This window comes from Haliotis rubra, unplaced genomic scaffold (genome assembly GCF_003918875.1).
Source record: "Haliotis rubra isolate DU_JTF1 unplaced genomic scaffold, ASM391887v1 Scf555, whole genome shotgun sequence".
NCBI lineage: Eukaryota > Metazoa > Mollusca > Gastropoda > Lepetellida > Haliotidae > Haliotis > Haliotis rubra.
This window is the reverse complement of record NW_025767252.1, coordinates 289,191-307,586: the sequence shown is the minus strand read 5'-3', so window position 1 is coordinate 307,586 and position 18,396 is coordinate 289,191. Positions and strand designations below refer to the sequence as shown.

At 39.8% G+C, this 18,396-nt stretch overlaps 1 protein-coding gene across 4 annotated transcripts in view; it reads right to left on the bottom strand.

Moving 5' to 3' along the window:
* LOC124253845 (LIM domain-containing protein jub-like) overlaps positions 1-18,074 on the bottom strand; it is a 68,510-nt gene extending 50,436 nt beyond the window's left edge. For all 4 annotated transcript variants that reach the window (XR_006892308.1, XM_046687694.1, XM_046687695.1 and 1 more), the window contains exon 1: positions 16,288-18,074. Coding sequence is in view for 3 of the 4 variants with exons in the window: in XM_046687694.1 (XP_046543650.1) it covers positions 16,288-17,947 (1,660 nt within the window). In the remaining variant the exon portion in view is untranslated. The remainder of the gene's footprint in view (positions 1-16,287) is intronic.
* Between the last annotated feature and the right edge of the window lie 322 nt (positions 18,075-18,396).

The following is an 18,396-nucleotide window of genomic DNA, read 5'->3' as shown; positions in this document are numbered from 1 at the left end:
AAGTTAACAGCAGATTCGTTTATAGTTTATTTTTATAGCTCAGACATGAACTGAATAACAAACCAGCTGCTGGCTAGTTTTTAATTATTCCAAAGTGATGGATAAATAAACAGTGTTTGGAAGATGGTACATGTTTTTGGAAGACAGTACACGTGGAACTCAGTACAGGGTGGTAGTTAACTGAGTATTGGTCCACATAACAGTAGCTGTACACTTGCACAGTCTCTATGGTAAACATTAATAGTTTAAAAGATGATTTCTAAAAAAATATAAATAAGAAACTGGGGTCCTTACTGACCGCTTATCTAGACTTGCCTTTTTAAGATTAGAATTACTATACATCCATGGGCTCATCATTCAGTACAGCCTAGGAGCAAGGTTACAGTAGCTGTGTAACTCTAGGTAAGAGCAACAACTAACATCAAACCACTGCTAACTTCAAGCAGCTGCATCTATCTGCATGCACCAAGGGGCCAATACTTGGCCTCCTGTCTGCAGGAAATGTCAGTAAAATTTCATAAACTGGAATTAACTGTCCCAATTAGCACTGATATGTTCAGCATTAAGGTAAGGTTGTCAGGTGGTTTGTATTCTACTCTGGATCAGTATAATGACAACCGAGGAAGTGTCGACTTTCATGTTCAGTTAAACATAACGCTTTGATGCCATGTTTTATCAAATTCATGGTGACAGTACTTCTGAATTAAGCACAAGAACATAAATAATTATGATTTTTAACAAAATAATATTTCCCATTTCGGTTGTGCTTTTGCTTGTTAAAGACACAAAGTTTAGAATCCTACTTAACTCCTGAATATAGCTCCACGCAGGAAAAGATGAACGTATCGCATCCACCATGAAGCATCACACAGATTCATAATTCATAGCAAGGTCATATGTAACTGGTTCTGTTCATGGGCATTAGGCAATTATCATTCATGGATGACAGACATTAAAGCTGAGCAATATTCCTGGAATTATTCCAAAACCATCCTTCCAACTCATGCAACCAATGACTCAACTTGGTTAAGAACATCATCTCAACATTGTACATGCAGCAAAAATATTCCAAGGGAAGGCCTCAAATTTATCAACAGCATCAGTGACGGATTGAAAACTCATAAGATTGTGTCAGTTATCACTGAAACAGAATTGTGTAACATGAACATCTAACAAAATAAACCCACTCCTTCATATGTACATCATCACATAACTTCAAAACAATTGCAGAAACCCCACAAATTGATCATAATTTGTTTTCCCCCAAGTACAACATCTGACATGAGCATATCGCCACACCTCCTGCCCCGGCTAGCTCCTATTGAGTTTCTTCCTTCACATGAAATATTAATGACATGTTCAGGGGAGATGAAATTCATCCTAATAGTTCACATTCCATACAGGCCTAGGTTGTGTTTGATCTGAAATGATAACTGATTCCTTCTCAAATACTCCATACAAACAATAACACCACAAGTAGTCCAGCCTATGGACCAGGGGCAATCTATGGACGCAAACAAGGAATCTGTCTCCCAGAGATTCCATGCCAAATCAAACGACTTGTGAAGAATGTTGCATGCCTGCTAGTTCAGGAATGGTTGGCTATTTTCTCAGTGGCCATATGATCTACATGAAAGATCTTCACACAAAGCTCTTGATGCAAAGATCTTCATACAGCCTTTGATGCTCAAATCTCGATCAAACTTGGTGTATTGAAACTATGTACATATTGCTATCAAAGTGTATAATTTGGATTCTTGAAAAATGAAATGAAATAGCAAGACCTGAATCAAGAAAAATTACCACAAAACCTTCAAATGATTCTTTCACCGACGCAGTAGAAACTTGTAACAGCAGTGGCATGGCAAACAGTATTTATAAAAACCTATGAGTTCATATACATAACATTACTAACCAATACGGGAAGGTCTTCTAAAGCAGCAGGATGTTAGTACAGTACTTTCATAACCTTATACGTTTACTAATTAATATGACCAAATTATTAAATTCTGAGAAATCTTCTAAAAGCGGTATGATGTTAAAACAGTATTTTCCTAACTTTTCCTAACATTACAGGTTTAAGTTTTATCAAATTTAAAATGACTAAAGTTAAGATGCTGGGAAAACACCTGATAACAAGTTTCCTTAATCCTTGATGATCGTTTTTGAAATCACTAACACTAAACCACAATCAAAACATGCAAAACATCACTTAAGTCAGGTGAAACAGATAGCCCATGCAATGTATGTACACCCTGCCCTGACTTACTCTGCTCAGCTGTTAGATGTTTTACCCTAGTGAGCCAGGTATGACTCACGGTACATGACAGACGATCATGTATAACAAATTTCTATACAATACACCAGACTGAAGCCCAGGGGTGGCCCTAGAGAGGACTACAGAATTAATCAACGTTATCAGATGTACGGTTGGAGCTTCCATTGAGGGCCTTTTGTCCGTCAGACTACAGTTAATAAGATAAGGTCAAGAATGACACAACTGACACACAATCTAATGAAGACATGAAAACCATTAAGGGTATACAATGTTGTATTGATGTGACACTACACACTACACCACCCAGCCTTCTATAACCTCACTGATACACAGTTAGGGAAATATGTTGCTGGGATCAAAACAGAGCCTTTTTTCAGCATTGCCACTTAGACACGCTGTACTCAAGTGTCACCAGAGTAGATAGAATCAGATATTGTGAACAAAGCTTTGTGAGCACTAATTTACTGAATACCTACACTACCAAGATAACTGGCGCTATTTATGCTGATAAAAGCCATGGTATGCCAAACTTCTAGATCCTAGGATAAACTTAGGGACGTAGAACATTCCCCAAGCCTTTGATCCCACAACAATTGCTGAAGTCCCGGTGTTTTCTCAGACCCTACGCTAAGAGCTTCGAATCGAAATAAAAATGTGGAAAATGGGTGTGGGCTCTGAGCAACATGCTTGGGAGAACAGAGCAGCGACAATCCGATACATTGCATCCACGGTGAAGCCAGTCTGTATATGATAATAACATGTCAATAGGAATGCATCAGCCACCATCCAGGCGGCAAACTAACATCCTCCACGGAGAGCAATATAATTACCCACAATGCTACACTTAACAAGATCAAAGAGCTAACAAAATTACATAGTACTGCTTTCTAACTGGTGATGTTTTCTTCAACAGATGACACAGGAACAACTGTTAAATTATTTGTAGCTACAGTTGGATATGGTAAAAACATGGCGAACACTGTTACATCTATCTGTTACTTCACAAATTCATAAATATCCAAAAATGTTGATAACAAAATATAGCAAACTGGTTCCATTCAGGCAGGGACGGGGCACATAGTCCTCTTGAGTGAGTGAGTGAGTATGGTCTTATGCCGCTTTTAGCAATATTCCAGCAACATCACGGCAGGGGTCACCAGAAATGGGCTTCACACATTGTACCCATGTGGGGAATCGAAACCCGTGCCTTCGGCGAACCACTAGACTACCCCACCACCCCTGTTACCACTTGAAGATGTACACTCCTACTGTGTTAGTCATGTCAGGAGGTCCACAGTATTTCATTTCAATCAATAGCACAGCAGATATCACAGCATGTATGCGAAAACAAGTGTTCAACAGGTATTTCAGAACATCCTGCATTCTTGAGTTGACATGTTAACGTGTAACTGACCTACATGCAGTCATATCTAGGTGCATCCTGTATGTCGGTAAATTCACCCAAGTGTATTGAAGTATTTTACTCTAACATATTTAAGTCTAAAGAAAATGCTGTGAAAGAGTCAACAGTTCCATTTGTCACATGCCAGGTGGGGGGTTAGGATGGGTATCATTGTCACCACCAGGATCCCAACATTCTGTGTGTGTTCGTGTGATTATGTGTGTTCATGAGGATGTGTGTATGTGTGTGTGTTCTGCAATCCTGCATGGGCAGTTTACCAGAAAGACAGAAGAAGTAACATGCTTTGAGCAAAATATTTAATAAGAAAAAAATGGCTCCATACAAATGCACTATTATCAGAGGTTTTCAGTAAAATCACTTTGCATCATGCACCTAGCCACACCTGACCCTACATCTTGCCCTGGTCCAGCACAGTTGGTATGTCCAACACACTGACCCCTACCCCCTGCCCAACCTGACCCCTACCGCCAGCCCAACCTGACCCCTACCCCCAGCCTAACCTGACCCATACCCCCAGCCCCTGACCCCTACCCCAGCCCAGCCTGACCCCTACCCCCAGCCCAGCCTGACCCTACACCCAGCCCCCACCTGACCCCCACACCCCCAGCCCAGCCTGGCCTCTGACACCAAGCCGGTCTGACTCCCACACCCAGCCCGGCCTAATCCTTACACCCAACCCGACCCTACACCCAGACCAACCTGGACCCTACACCCAGCCCGGTCTGACTCCCACACCCTGGACGGCCTGACCCCTACACCCAGCCCAGCCTGACCCCTACACCCAGCCCAGCCCTGACCCTACCCCAGCCCAGCCTGACCCCTACCCCCAGCCCAGCCTGACTCCTCTACACCCAGCCCGGGTCTGACTCCCACACCCAGCCGGCCTAATCCTTACACCCAACCGACCCTACCCCCAGCCCAGCCTGACCTCTACACCAAGCCCGGTCTGACTCCCACACCCAGCCGGCCTAATCCTTACACCCAACCGACCCTACACCCAGACCAACCTGACCCCTACACCCAGCCCGGTCTGACTCCCACACCCTGAACGGCCTGACCCCTACACACCAGCCCTGCCTGACCCCTACACCCAGCTCTGCCTGACCCCTACATCCAGCCCGACCTAGACCGACCTGACCCCTACACCCAGCCCGACCTGACCCCTACACCAAGCCTCAACCTGGGGGTAGCAACAGGTGGCAGGCGAACTTGATTTCCAAGAGCTTCACTGATTTCGTGTTAAAGGATATATTCTGCAAACCCAGTAGATGACAAATGTTGATTCCATCCAACAAAGCCTGGTGACAATGAACCACTGCCATCACACACCTTCTACTTGATACACAAGGTAGCATGTCACATGTTCCGCAGTCTACAGTAAGGATACACTGATGATTCAAACAATTACTCTCCATTCCATCACACAGGACTGGTATGTCTCCCGCAACCCAGGGAGCATATCAAAGGAGCAAAATATGGGTCTTTGAATGGCATTTAGAAGTGATACACATAAGGAAGATAGTTTTCTTTATGGACGTCAACTTCTTTACTACGAGGAACACAACGTTTCGGAGTGTATCCTTACTCCTTCATCAGGTACCTCTTCCTCATGGGTAACATGTAGTCTAGAAGGACTTGGCGAGTCACTGCTGTCTCAGCTCAACCTGTGGAATTAGGCACTCTTCTGACCTCTGTTTGAAGTTTATATTATTTTTGTGTATACATGCATACAATTTAAAATGAAATAGCTTTATTTGTAAAATAAAATGTTAGTCTACCCACAGGACTCACAATGCAACTGACTTGTGTCTCCTCAATATTTAGTGTCCAGATAAACCAGGTTGATACTGCATCAGTCACAACATCCCTTCACATCAGCACCACAACAAGCGTAGGCTGAACAGGAATATAAGTGGTAAGCTACAGAAGTAAGGAATTCTTGTGCACATCATCCGCCGATCAGTTTAGCTGATGATGTCTCTGCCAGACATGGTTGAAGCAGTGAACTCATTGTGCACGACTGTACCTGAGGTCTGAAACCCCCAGCACCGCCTCATCAGCTGTCTGTCTACCAGAGGAAGGTAGGCAACTACTTCTTCCTGTAACCGTATCCCACAGCTGTTAACAGCAGCTACCTTTGTTTACATCCCTCCATGTGCTACACAGCTGACGGGGTCTGGGTCCGGGGCTGATGGGCGGGGTATGTCTTTGAAGAGGAGCATGGGATATGAATATAAGTTGTGAATTATGGTCGAAGATTCCTGACTTGCCTGGTTTTCCGATAACTGTTATACATGTTGTGGTTTCAGAGCCAGGTGTTATATAAATGTTATAGCATGCTACAGCAATATACTACATGGCACTAGACACAAGAATCAGCAAGAGAGGGGTTATAACAGTGTTATTATATATCATGTATAATATTGATACACCTGCCCTTTAATAAATATATCTGACATAACCCATCTGTAATTGCTTATTAATTATGCATCAGTAACTAACCTAGTTATACCTCACTATGTAATCATTGTATGGTTTAAAAATATCTTTATTTCGCAAAACAGAAACCTGAATTGGTGAACAAGTCTTAAGGCTTATGTGTTGGTTATGCTTAGTAATGCCTGCAGTTGCAAATGTTATAGAAAGTAGTAAGTTTAAAGTAATTTCTTCTTTAAATGAGCTGTAATTGGTTTCCCTGTATATTTTAATTGTAATCATTGTATCTATTTAAAACACAATGGTATCAGTAATACATTAAACAGATACAACTCACTTCGCTTCAAGTAATAACTTTCTAATATTTAATTGTATTTATTAAATGATGTGAAGCAGAGCTAATCATCCAAAGATATCAAGTCCTCATCCCACTGACAACATCCAACATGTGACGAAGAAGAGACAGAAATACCTCGTCATTGTGCATCATCACCTGGACTTACCTGGTGTACCTTTGCTTACATAACACTCAGGTATTAACTACACTGTGTACTGGAGTTTATACGCCTCATTAACATCCACCTCAACCCATGCTTACTTGTCACACCTGATTAGAATACCTGACAAGATCTTAATCACCTCACAGGTGAGACAATAAGCAAATTCCTGTGGTTCCTACAAAGCTATTTGTTTACTGCAGTCAGTCCAAACCTGCCGTAATGTCGACTATACAGCACGGTGGACTGTAATATCACATTTCCCTGGCCCCAGGGGGGATACTAATGTACATAGGTGTATGTATGTATACAGCTAGGCTGCTGACAACATGAAAGGTGTAGTCTCAGGTGATAATGGTAATTGCCAGGTAGACCGGGTATCTGTTGGTTGAGTAGTCAGGATAGCCATTACTGGACATACCTTTCATGGCTGGGGTTAGGTTCATAAGTCACAACCACTAGTGATAATATCATGACTTACTGAAAATTGAAATAAGGCTAAAACAGACATTTGGACATGTAAGATTCTCCACATTGGTCAAGATGTGTAGCTGATTATACAATCAATGGGGAACATCAGCCACCTTGTGATACAGTGTGATACACTCAGTAAATGGCTTTGCAAAAACAAGGCTTTATAATGTTCAGGTAATCTGTCAAGAAAGTGATTAATGCAGTCATTGAGATGCACTGCATGCTAGTTTCCATGGTGACATGCCTACAGATTCCATGACACACCTGGCATCATGGCTGGTTCCAGCACCCCATTCATGTCATGTCCATAACTATATGCCATAGCCCAATAATATGAATAATCAGACTGAGTATATTCTGTGGCACTGATGTTTCATAGACCACATTACATCAGTATGTTTCTTGCACAAACATCATAAAGTTATTCACCAAATAAAAGGTTAAGCTTGTGAGAAAGACAATGTTAACCGAGCCGTCTTGACTCTTGCCACATTCCCTGCTCTACAAATGTCCTATGAAGTAACTTGTGAACATTTTAGGGCTTAATAATAACGTGACAGGCATGACATTCAAAATACAGACACTTAAACATATTTTAAGAAATATATGTAAATAAATCTTGTCTATTTGGAGACATAGACCAAAATATATATCTTGATCATTGAATCGATGTGACAAGTCATCAAAAACAAAAATATTTCTTGTGGCCAAACGAAAATATGGCATGGTATTTCCTCCGAGCTCACTACTAAAACATAATTTGTTGGACACCACATAACACACCATACTTGGGTAGGCACTCCACACACAATACCATAACACACACCACTCACACACAACACAATACTCACACAATCATCCATGCACACACACACACCGTCAAACACACACACACACACACACAATCCATAACACACACCATACCATAACACACAACACACACCACTCATACACAACACAATACCCATACACTCATCCATACACTCATCCATGCCACCACCACCACACACACAATATCCTTAACACACACAATACCATAACACACACACCACTCACACACAACTCAACACACCATACAATCATCCATGCACACACACACACACAAACTCACACACCATACCATAACATACACCATCCATGCACACACAACTCAACACCATACCATACAATCATCCATGCATGCCCACACACACACCACAACACAATACCCATACAATCATCCATGCACCCCCCACACACAATCCATAACACACACCACTCACACCCTTCACACACCACACTCTTGTGCATGCTTCACATACACCACCATAATCCACACAGAAGATACCACAATACACATACACCACCATAATCCACACTCACATACTGTTATACACACAGAAGATACCACAATACACATACACCACCATAATCCACCACTCAATACACATACACCTGTTATACACACAGAAGATACCATAATACACATACACCACCATAATCCACACTCACATACTGTTATACACACAGAAGATACCATAATACACATACACCACCATAATCCACACTCACATACTGTTATACACACAGAAGATACCATAATACACATACACCACCATAATCCACACAGAAGATGCCACAATACACATACACCACCATAATCCACACTCACATACTGTTATACACACAGAAGATACCACAATACACATACACCACCATAATCCACACAGAAGATACCACAATACACATACACCACCATAATCCACACTCACATACTGTTATACACACAGAAGATACCATAATACACATACACCACCATAATCCACACTCACATACTGTTATACACACAGAAGATACCACAATACACATACACCACCATAATCCACACTCACATACTGTTATACACACAGAAGATACCACAATACACATACACCACCATAATCCACACAGAAGATGCCACAATACACATACACCACCATAATCCACACTCACATACTGTTATACACACAGAAGATACCACAATACACATACACCACCATAATCCACACAGAAGATACCACAATACACATACACACCCACAGAAGATATAACACATACACATACTGTTATCCACACAGAAGATACCACAATACACATACACCACCATAATCCACACAGAAGATACCACAATACACATACACCACATATCCACACTCACATACTGTTATACACACAGAAGATACCACAATACACATACACCACCATAATCCACACAGAAGATACCACAATACACATACACCACCATAATCCACACAGAAGATACCACAATACACATACACCACCATAATCCACACAGAAGATACCACAATACACATACACCACCATAATCCACACAGAAGATACCACAATACACATACACCACCATAATCCACACAGAAAATACCACAATACACATTCAATACTATAATACACACTCACATACTGTTATACACACAGAAGATACCACAATACACATACACCACCATAATCCACACAGAAAATACCACAATACACATTCAATACTATAATACACTCCACATACTGTTATACACACAGAGTGATTGGGGGTAAGTGGTTAAAGCGCTATTCATACAAGAGACCGGTTCGATTCCCCACATGGGCACAATGTGTTAAGCCCACGTGATATTGTTGGAATATTGTAAAGCTGGCGTGAAAACTAAACTCAGTCAGTCAGTATACACACAGAAGATACCACAATACACATACACCACCATAATCCACACAGAAGATACCACAATACACATACACCACCATAATCCACACTCACATACTGTTATACACACAGAAGATACCACAATACACATACACCACCATAATCCACACAGAAGATACCACAATACACATACACCACCATAATCCACACTCACATACTGTTATACACACAGAAGATACCACAATACACATACACCACCATAATCCACACAGAAGATACCACAATACACATACACCACCATAATCCACACTCACATACTGTTATACACACAGAAGGCACAGTAAAACACACACAAAATACCACCTAACCATGTTAAGTCTCTAAACTGAACACATGCCAACAAACTAGACCAGAGGAAAGGTGATACAGAGTTTTGTGCCAACAGATTCCTTGTCTCAACCAATGGCAACCCAGACGAGGGGTCGGTATTTGCACCTGTCCATCCCAGCAACACCTGGGATAATGACATTCACAGCATACCACATTCACCTCCCTGTCCCACAACTTATTGCTGTACACAGGCAGGGAACTGTCTCCAGTCATAATGACAATATTTAGCTCTTATCACCCCAACAATGAGAGCTTGATGGTGAATGGGCCATAGACACCAACCGGGATGTATTTCAACGGTTGCCGTGCAACAAAGAGAATGCTTTGAACATGTGAGAGGCTTGGTCCGGAATGTTAATTATGCGTAAGACTTGAGGGCAAACTGAGTTGATAATTAGAAAACAAACACCAGTGTGTGATGAAAGAGAATGTGCAAAGAATTGTATTTCAACAAACATGATTAGCCATTTGTTATACTATGTCAACACTGGTGACACATTTATAAATAACACTTGTTCTCCTTGTCAGCTGTCTGTAAAAGAACTGGAAAGTGTGCATGTGTTCATCTGTGTGTACCTGTGTTCATGTGCATGAGCGTGTGCATGTGTGTGTGTGTGTGCATGTATATAACAGATCACTGTACAACTGACCCTCCATGTGGTTTAAACTGATCTAACCCTACTCACAGGAGACCATTACATTGGGGTCAGAATGTATCTCCTTGCTGCAGGGCACTGAAAGAGTTTAGGTGCGCCCTTTAGAACTGAAGTGTGTCAACTAGAAGAATTTTGATCCTTCATCAAACTCAGTGGATGACAGTTCTATGATAAGCAGCTGTAAATGTTGAAAGAGTGCCCCTTCATTTCTAATGAGATTGATAATACTCAAGTTCACATCTGATTTCCCAGACTGTTATCACGAATAACTGTATGGAGCATGTTCTTATGTCAATAATTTCCATCTGTTTTTCTACCTGTTTGTAGTTTTATATAATAATGACCATCGTCATAAGAAGTGAATGTGTTTAGTTTTAATATAATAATGACCATCGCCATAAGAAGTGAATGTGTTTAGTTTTAAATAATAATGACCATCGTCATAAGAAGTGAATGTGTTTAGTTTTATATAATAATGACCATCGTCATAAGAAGTGAATGTGTTTAGTTTTATATAATAATGACCATCGCCATAAGAAGTGAATGTGTTTAGTTTTATATAATAATGACCATCGCCATAAGAAGTGAATGTGTTTAGTTTTATATAATAATGACCATCGTCATAAGAAGTGAATGTGTTTAGTTTTATATAATAATATCATAAGAAGTGAATGTGTTTAGTTTTATATAATAATGACCATCGCCATATGTGTTTAGTTTCATATAATAATGACCATCGCCATAAGAAGTAAATGTGTTTAGTTTTATATAATAATGACCATCGTCATAAGAAGTGAATGTGTTTAGTTTTATATAATAATGACCATCGCCATGTGTTTAGTTTTATATAATAATGATCATCACCATAAGAAGTGAATGTGTTTAGTTTTATATAATGATGACCATCGTCATAAGAAGTGAATGTGTTTAGTTTTATATAATAATGACCATCACATGCCATAAAAAGTGAAGAAGTGAATGTTTAGTTTTATATAATAATGACCATCGTCATAAGAAGTGAATGTGTTTAGTTTTATATAATAATGACCATCGCCATAAGAAGTGAATGTGTTTAGTTTTTATATAATAATGACCATCGCCATAAGAAGTGAATGTGTTTAGTTTTATATAATAATGACCATCGTCATAAGAAGTGAATGTGTTTAGTTTTATATAATAATGACCATCGCCATAAGAAGTGAATGTGTTTAGTTTTATATAATAATGACCATCGCCATAAGAAGTGAATGTGTTTAGTTTTATATAATAATGACCATCGCCATAAGAAGTGAATGTGTTTAGTTTTATATAATAATGACCATCGCCATAAGAAGTGAATGTGTTTAGTTTTATATAATAATGACCATCGCCATAAGAAGTGAATGTGTTTAGTTTTATATAATAATGACCATCGCCATAAGAAGTGAATGTGTTTAGTTTTATATAATAATGACCATCGCCATAAGAAGTGAATGTGTTTAGTTTTATATAATAATGACCATCGCCATAAGAAGTAATGAATGAATGTTTAGTTTTATATAATAATGACCATCATAAGAAGTGAATAAGAAGTGAATGTGTTTAGTTTGACCATATAATAATGACCATCGCCATAAGAAGTGAATGTGTTTAGTTTTATATAATAATGACCATCGCCATAAGAAGTGAATGTGTTTAGTTTTATATAATAATGACCATCGCCATAAGAAGTGAATGTGTTTAGTTTTATATATAATAATGACCATCGCCATAAGAAGTGAATGTGTTTAGTTTTATATAATAATGACCATCGCCATAAGAAGTGAATGTGTTTAGTTTTATATAATAATGACCATCGCCATAAGAAGTGAATGTGTTTAGTTTTATATAATAATGACCATCGCCATAAGAAGTGAATGTGTTTAGTTTTATATAATAATGACCATCGCCATAGAGAAGTGAATGTGTTTTAGTTTTATATAATAATGACCATCGCCATAAGAAGTGAATGTGTTTAGTTTTATATAATAATGACCATCGCCATAAGAAGTGAATGTGTTTAGTTTTATATAATAATGACCATCGCCATAAGAAGTGAATGTGTTTAGTTTTATATAATAATGACCATCGCCATAAGAAGTGAATGTGTTTAGTTTTATATAATAATGACCATCGCCATAAGAAGTGAATGTGTTTAGTTTTATATAATAATGACCATCGCCATAAGAAGTGAATGTGTTTAGTTTTATATAATAATGACCATGACCCATAAGAAGTAAATGTGTTTAGTTTTATATAATAATGACCATCGCCATAGTAAGTGAATGTGTTTAGTTTTATATAATAATGACCATCGCCATAAGAAGTAAATGTGTTTAGTTTTATATAATAATGACCATCGCCATAAGAAGTGAATGTGTTTAGTTTGATATAATAATGACCATCGCCATAAGAAGTGAATGTGTTTAGTTTTATATAATAATGACCATCACCATGTGTTTAGTTTTATATAATAATGACCATCGCCATGTGTTTAGTTTTATATAATAATGACCATCGGCATGTGTTTAGTTTTATATAATAATGACCATCGTCATAAGAAGTGAATGTGTTTAGTTTTATATAATAATGACCATGACCATAAGAAGTGAATGTGTTTAGTTTTATATAAATATAAGACCATAACCATAAGAAGTGAATGTGTTTAGTTTTATATAATAATGACCATTGTCATAAGAAGTGAATGTGTTTAGTTTTATATAATAATGACCATTGCCATAAGAAGTGAATGTGTTTAGTTTTATATAATAATGACCATCACCATGTGTTTAGTTTTATATAATAATGACCATCGCCATGTGTTTAGTTTTATATAATAATGACCATCGCCATGTGTTTAGTTTTATATAATAATGACCATCGTCATAAGAAGTGAATGTGTTTAGTTTTATATAATAATGACCATCACCATAAGAAGTAAATGTGTTTAGTTTTATATAATAATGACCATCGCCATAAGAAGTGAATGTGTTTAGTTTCATATAATAATGACCATCGCCATAAGAAGTGAATGTGTTTAGTTTCATATAATAATGACCATCGCCATAGTAAGTAAATGTGTTTAGTTTTATATAATAATGACCATCGCCATAAGAAGTGAATGTGTTTAGTTTTATATAATAATGACCATCGCCATAGGATGTGAATGTGTTTAGTTTTATATAATAATGACCATCGCCATAAGAAGTGAATGTGTTTAGTTTCATATATTAATGACCATCGTCATAAGAAGTAAATGTGTTTAGTTTTTTGCTGCGTTGACAAGTGTTCCAGTCACATCATGGTGTGTCAGCTTAATGGGAGAAGGCCTGTGAAGATCTGGGTTAGAACTGGTCTTCAGTAACCCATGCTTGTTGCAAGAGTAACGAGAAACGGTATCAGGTGGTCAGGGTCACCACACCCCAATTGCTTAGATTGATGCTCATGCTGTTGATCACTGGATTGTCTGGTCCAGATTTGATTATTTACAGACTCCATCATACCGCTGGAATATCGCTGAGTGCGGGTTAAACAACAAACCAAAGTAATAGGAGAGGAATGCATGCAGTGATGTTGGCCTCCGATGTTGGCCTCCGATGTTGGCCACAAGATGCGGGCAGACCTGGATGGGTACCCACAGTCATTGGCTTCTGCAGTGTCCAGAGGGCACAACTAGGCACATCAGATGATTATGCCATCCATGTTCTCCAAGTCACAAGGAATTATTCAAGAAATAAGTGTGCCCTTCAGGCACTGTGCAGCATAAACACCCTCACCATCTCGACAACCATATCCACATTCTATTTTTGGTACTACTCGCCACTATATTTAGGTTTCAGAAAAGTCACTTCATCATTCATTCCTCTTAACAAGAAATGCTTATTTAAAAAATATTTCATCACCGTACCATATGAGTGAGTGAGTTTAGTTTCATGCTGCTTTTTGCAATATTCCAGCAATATCATGGCGACTGTGTCATATGAACTGGTCTCAAAATTGAAAACTGATGGCGAAAGAGTCCTGGGTAGCTATCAAAATACCAAGAAGACAAAGTACACGAGACAACAAAACATATACACTACATCTACAGATGGGAACCAACCCTTTTTGTGTAACCATGGTTACATATAGCCAGCATCATATACATTAAACTTTTCAAAACAAAATTTTGATTCAAATAATATCTATGATCCTTAAATTCACTCAGACTACAAACGTGATGCTGATGAACTCCTCACACTACCACAACAAAAACTACAACAAAAACTACAACAGTCAACTAAAGTCAGACAAATTGTTCACAGCTCCCACTAATGTTTACAATCCAACTACAGACCTCCTGTCAAAATACTATTTCCCTAATCCATCATTAACCTGCAATGTCAGCAACAAAGGTAGGCATTCCTGAGCTGGACTAAATCAATGGTTCTTTTGTGAACCCAAACTGTTCCACTCAATCATTCAGCTTTTTCATACATAATGTATCACTGTGTTGTGAACACTTCCCACAAGGTGTGTGGGTTGTAGAATCTAGTAACCCCCTAACCACATAGCACTCTAGGCAGCACAGGAACCACAGACAGACATCTTATTGTGGAGTATTATACTTTATGATTACATAATGGGATATTTAGTTTGAGATCTTGAAATAGCATGTGACCTTTCCAATCCAAGGCTGAGAGAAAATATTCCTTGTAAGGAATTTCCTAATCAATAATATCTTAGCTGTGGCAATGTCTGAAACTGTCCCAGCAGTACACTGGCATACCCCTGTCTCTACACTGTTGTACTACCTGGTACATACTGTCAACAGATCGTGTCATAACTGTCATATCATACCAACTCTCAACTGTGTTGTTTATAAACATGTCATTTTGATAAAATGTATCACATGTGAGACTATTTAACCCAACAATGTCAGTTTCAACATTGTTTAACAATCTGTGACAGTTAAAGCTGACATAATAAAGGTGGTATAATACCAACACTATATTGTGAATATGTATATTGTGACATCATTTAACACAATGTTGATAAAGCGTATTGAATACAGTCTATTTCTCATAGCACTGTGGAGGCCATTTTACATCAAAGCTCCACACTGAAGGTGTTACATTTTTGATTTGACAATAAATCATTTTAAACAAGCATCACACTTAAAAATATGAGTAGTGTCAAATAACAAAATGTGATGTCAGATTTCTTCACATTTAATAGCTGTGAATAATACATTGCCATAAATGACAAAGTACCATGAAGTGACGACATTCAAGCTATGTGGATATGGCATGTTATGGTACAGTAAGTTTTCAAACATCTGGCGGATCTGCTGGTTTACTCATGAGAGAGACCAGTTGCTAAGTGAATACTGAAAAAATAAACATACAGACCAAGACGATAAATAATATAAGAACTGTGAGCCAATGACAACCTTTTACACTTACCAAAATATTCACCAACGGGTGACTTTTCCATTTCCTCTTCAAGTTGTTGTGTTAAAGCTGACAACTTCTTCTCGGCCTCTGATGGCCCCTTGGATTTAGGTGGGGTAACCTGGTAGTGAAGGTGAGGTTTAATCCCCGGGGAGCCAGGCTGGGTGGGTGGAGTGATGGGTACACTGCCTGACCGTTGGACCTGTACCCCCTGTATTGGGGCCACTAGTCGCACGGCATTCCTCTGGGTGTATGATCCAGGGAAGACCTCTACATCATGGGGGCCATGGTAGGGTGGGGGAAGGGGCATCTTGCCGGAGGGAGAGTCAGGGGACTTTTTAGACACAGATCCTGAAATTTGCATTTCACGTTCAAGCTGCTGGGTTAAAGCAGCTATCTTCTTTTCAGCATCAGAGGGCCCTGCCGACCTGGAGGGTACCGTCTCATAGTGGAGGGGGACCCGTGCAGGTATCACTGGGGGGGTCTGGCCCAGGTGGCTGGGACCGGTCACGTTAGGTTGGGACAAGCTGTTCACTACTGCAGTACTATTAATCGGGAGGGAATTCGAAATCACATGGTTTCCATTCTGGGTGGAATTTATGCTCACTGACTGGTTAGATCGTGATGTAGGGACAGGGTTGGCATAGCCCATGGTGTGCACACTAGCCTGCACCTGGGGTGGCAGGGTTCGAAGACGAGGATCGGTATATATTGGGGGTGCCGGCTCATTAAAACGGTTGTCACTTAACAAGGAAACGCTTCTTGGTCCAAGGCTAGTATAGCTCTGGGGATACTGATGAGCACTATGGCCAGACATAGATAAATTATACAATTCCTGGTCACTATATCCGGTATTATTACCCACAATACGCTGAATTGGTATGCGATCCTGAGGGGAGGATAGACTTGTCCGTGGGCTGGGAAACTTATCCAGAAGTACTCCGGTAAGACTAGTCCTGGGACTTGAATGTTTGGATTCCAACGAATTTGCACTTAGGCTTGATCTGGGACTTGCAATACTTGATCTTGGGCTGCCAAATCGTTGATCATATGGTGGAGGTGGATAGGTGAGACTTGCCCGAGGGCTGGAGCTCTTTGACTCACCCCCACTCCCAACACTTGATCGTGGACTGGAATAGTTCGAGTTTGTTCCAGGCCTGGAGACATTCACATTGTTCACAATGGGAAGATTGGCATAAACTGTGTGTTGCATACTTCCAAAGGACTGACTCTGGCTCACAGAATTGTTCATCATAGCTGCTTTAGGTGCAGGGTAACGTGTATTTCCAATGTATATCCCCCTGTTTTCGTTCCCCGGGGGGCTCAGCTTTCCCTGGGGGTGAGGAATCCCGATGGCGATCGGATGCTGGGGGAGCATCATTGATGCTGGTATCGGCGGTTTACCGTCGTGTGACGTTGACGAAATGCTAGCCGATCGCTCGGTGTTAGAGTAAAACATTGTCTTTGGCGAGTATCGAAGTTGACTTTGTTTTTGGTGAACGTGAGACATATACACACTTTGTTTGCTACGAAACGCATCTCCTGCAGTGGTATCCGACCGCTTGGCTGTCACTTCTCGCCAGTAACTCTGAGGGTGTGGGACCTCAAACAAGTTCAGATCTTCATTATACCGAGACACTTCTTTGTCGATTTCCTCGGCGTAATCAGCCATGGCCAGCAACAGCGGAAAATACTCCGCTATTGTCCGGAATTCCGTAAATAACTGTGAGCTTCAGTCCATACAACCTTTCTTTCAGCCATTACAATGGCGCTCCGGTTACTCGGCGTAGGAATATGTGAGTCACTCCAGAAAGTGTTAACCGGATCGCTTCGTGAAATGAAACTTCTTTGAAATTCAACCTCATTCATGCAATATGGTTATCTCGTATAATTAAACAAGGTATGTGAATACAGGTTCTGGATAATTCTCCCATCAAATAATGATTTAGCCCATAAGGCGCACTCTTTACTTTCGCGCATACATCTGTGGTAAGGCGGAAATAAATCTCACGCTGTATTCTGAAAGTTCCCTGAGAGGAGGAAGACAGGGAGCCGCTTAGAGACTAACCCAGTCTGTTATGGGCAGATGCCAAGACCTGAAAGCTAAAAATATACACCTGT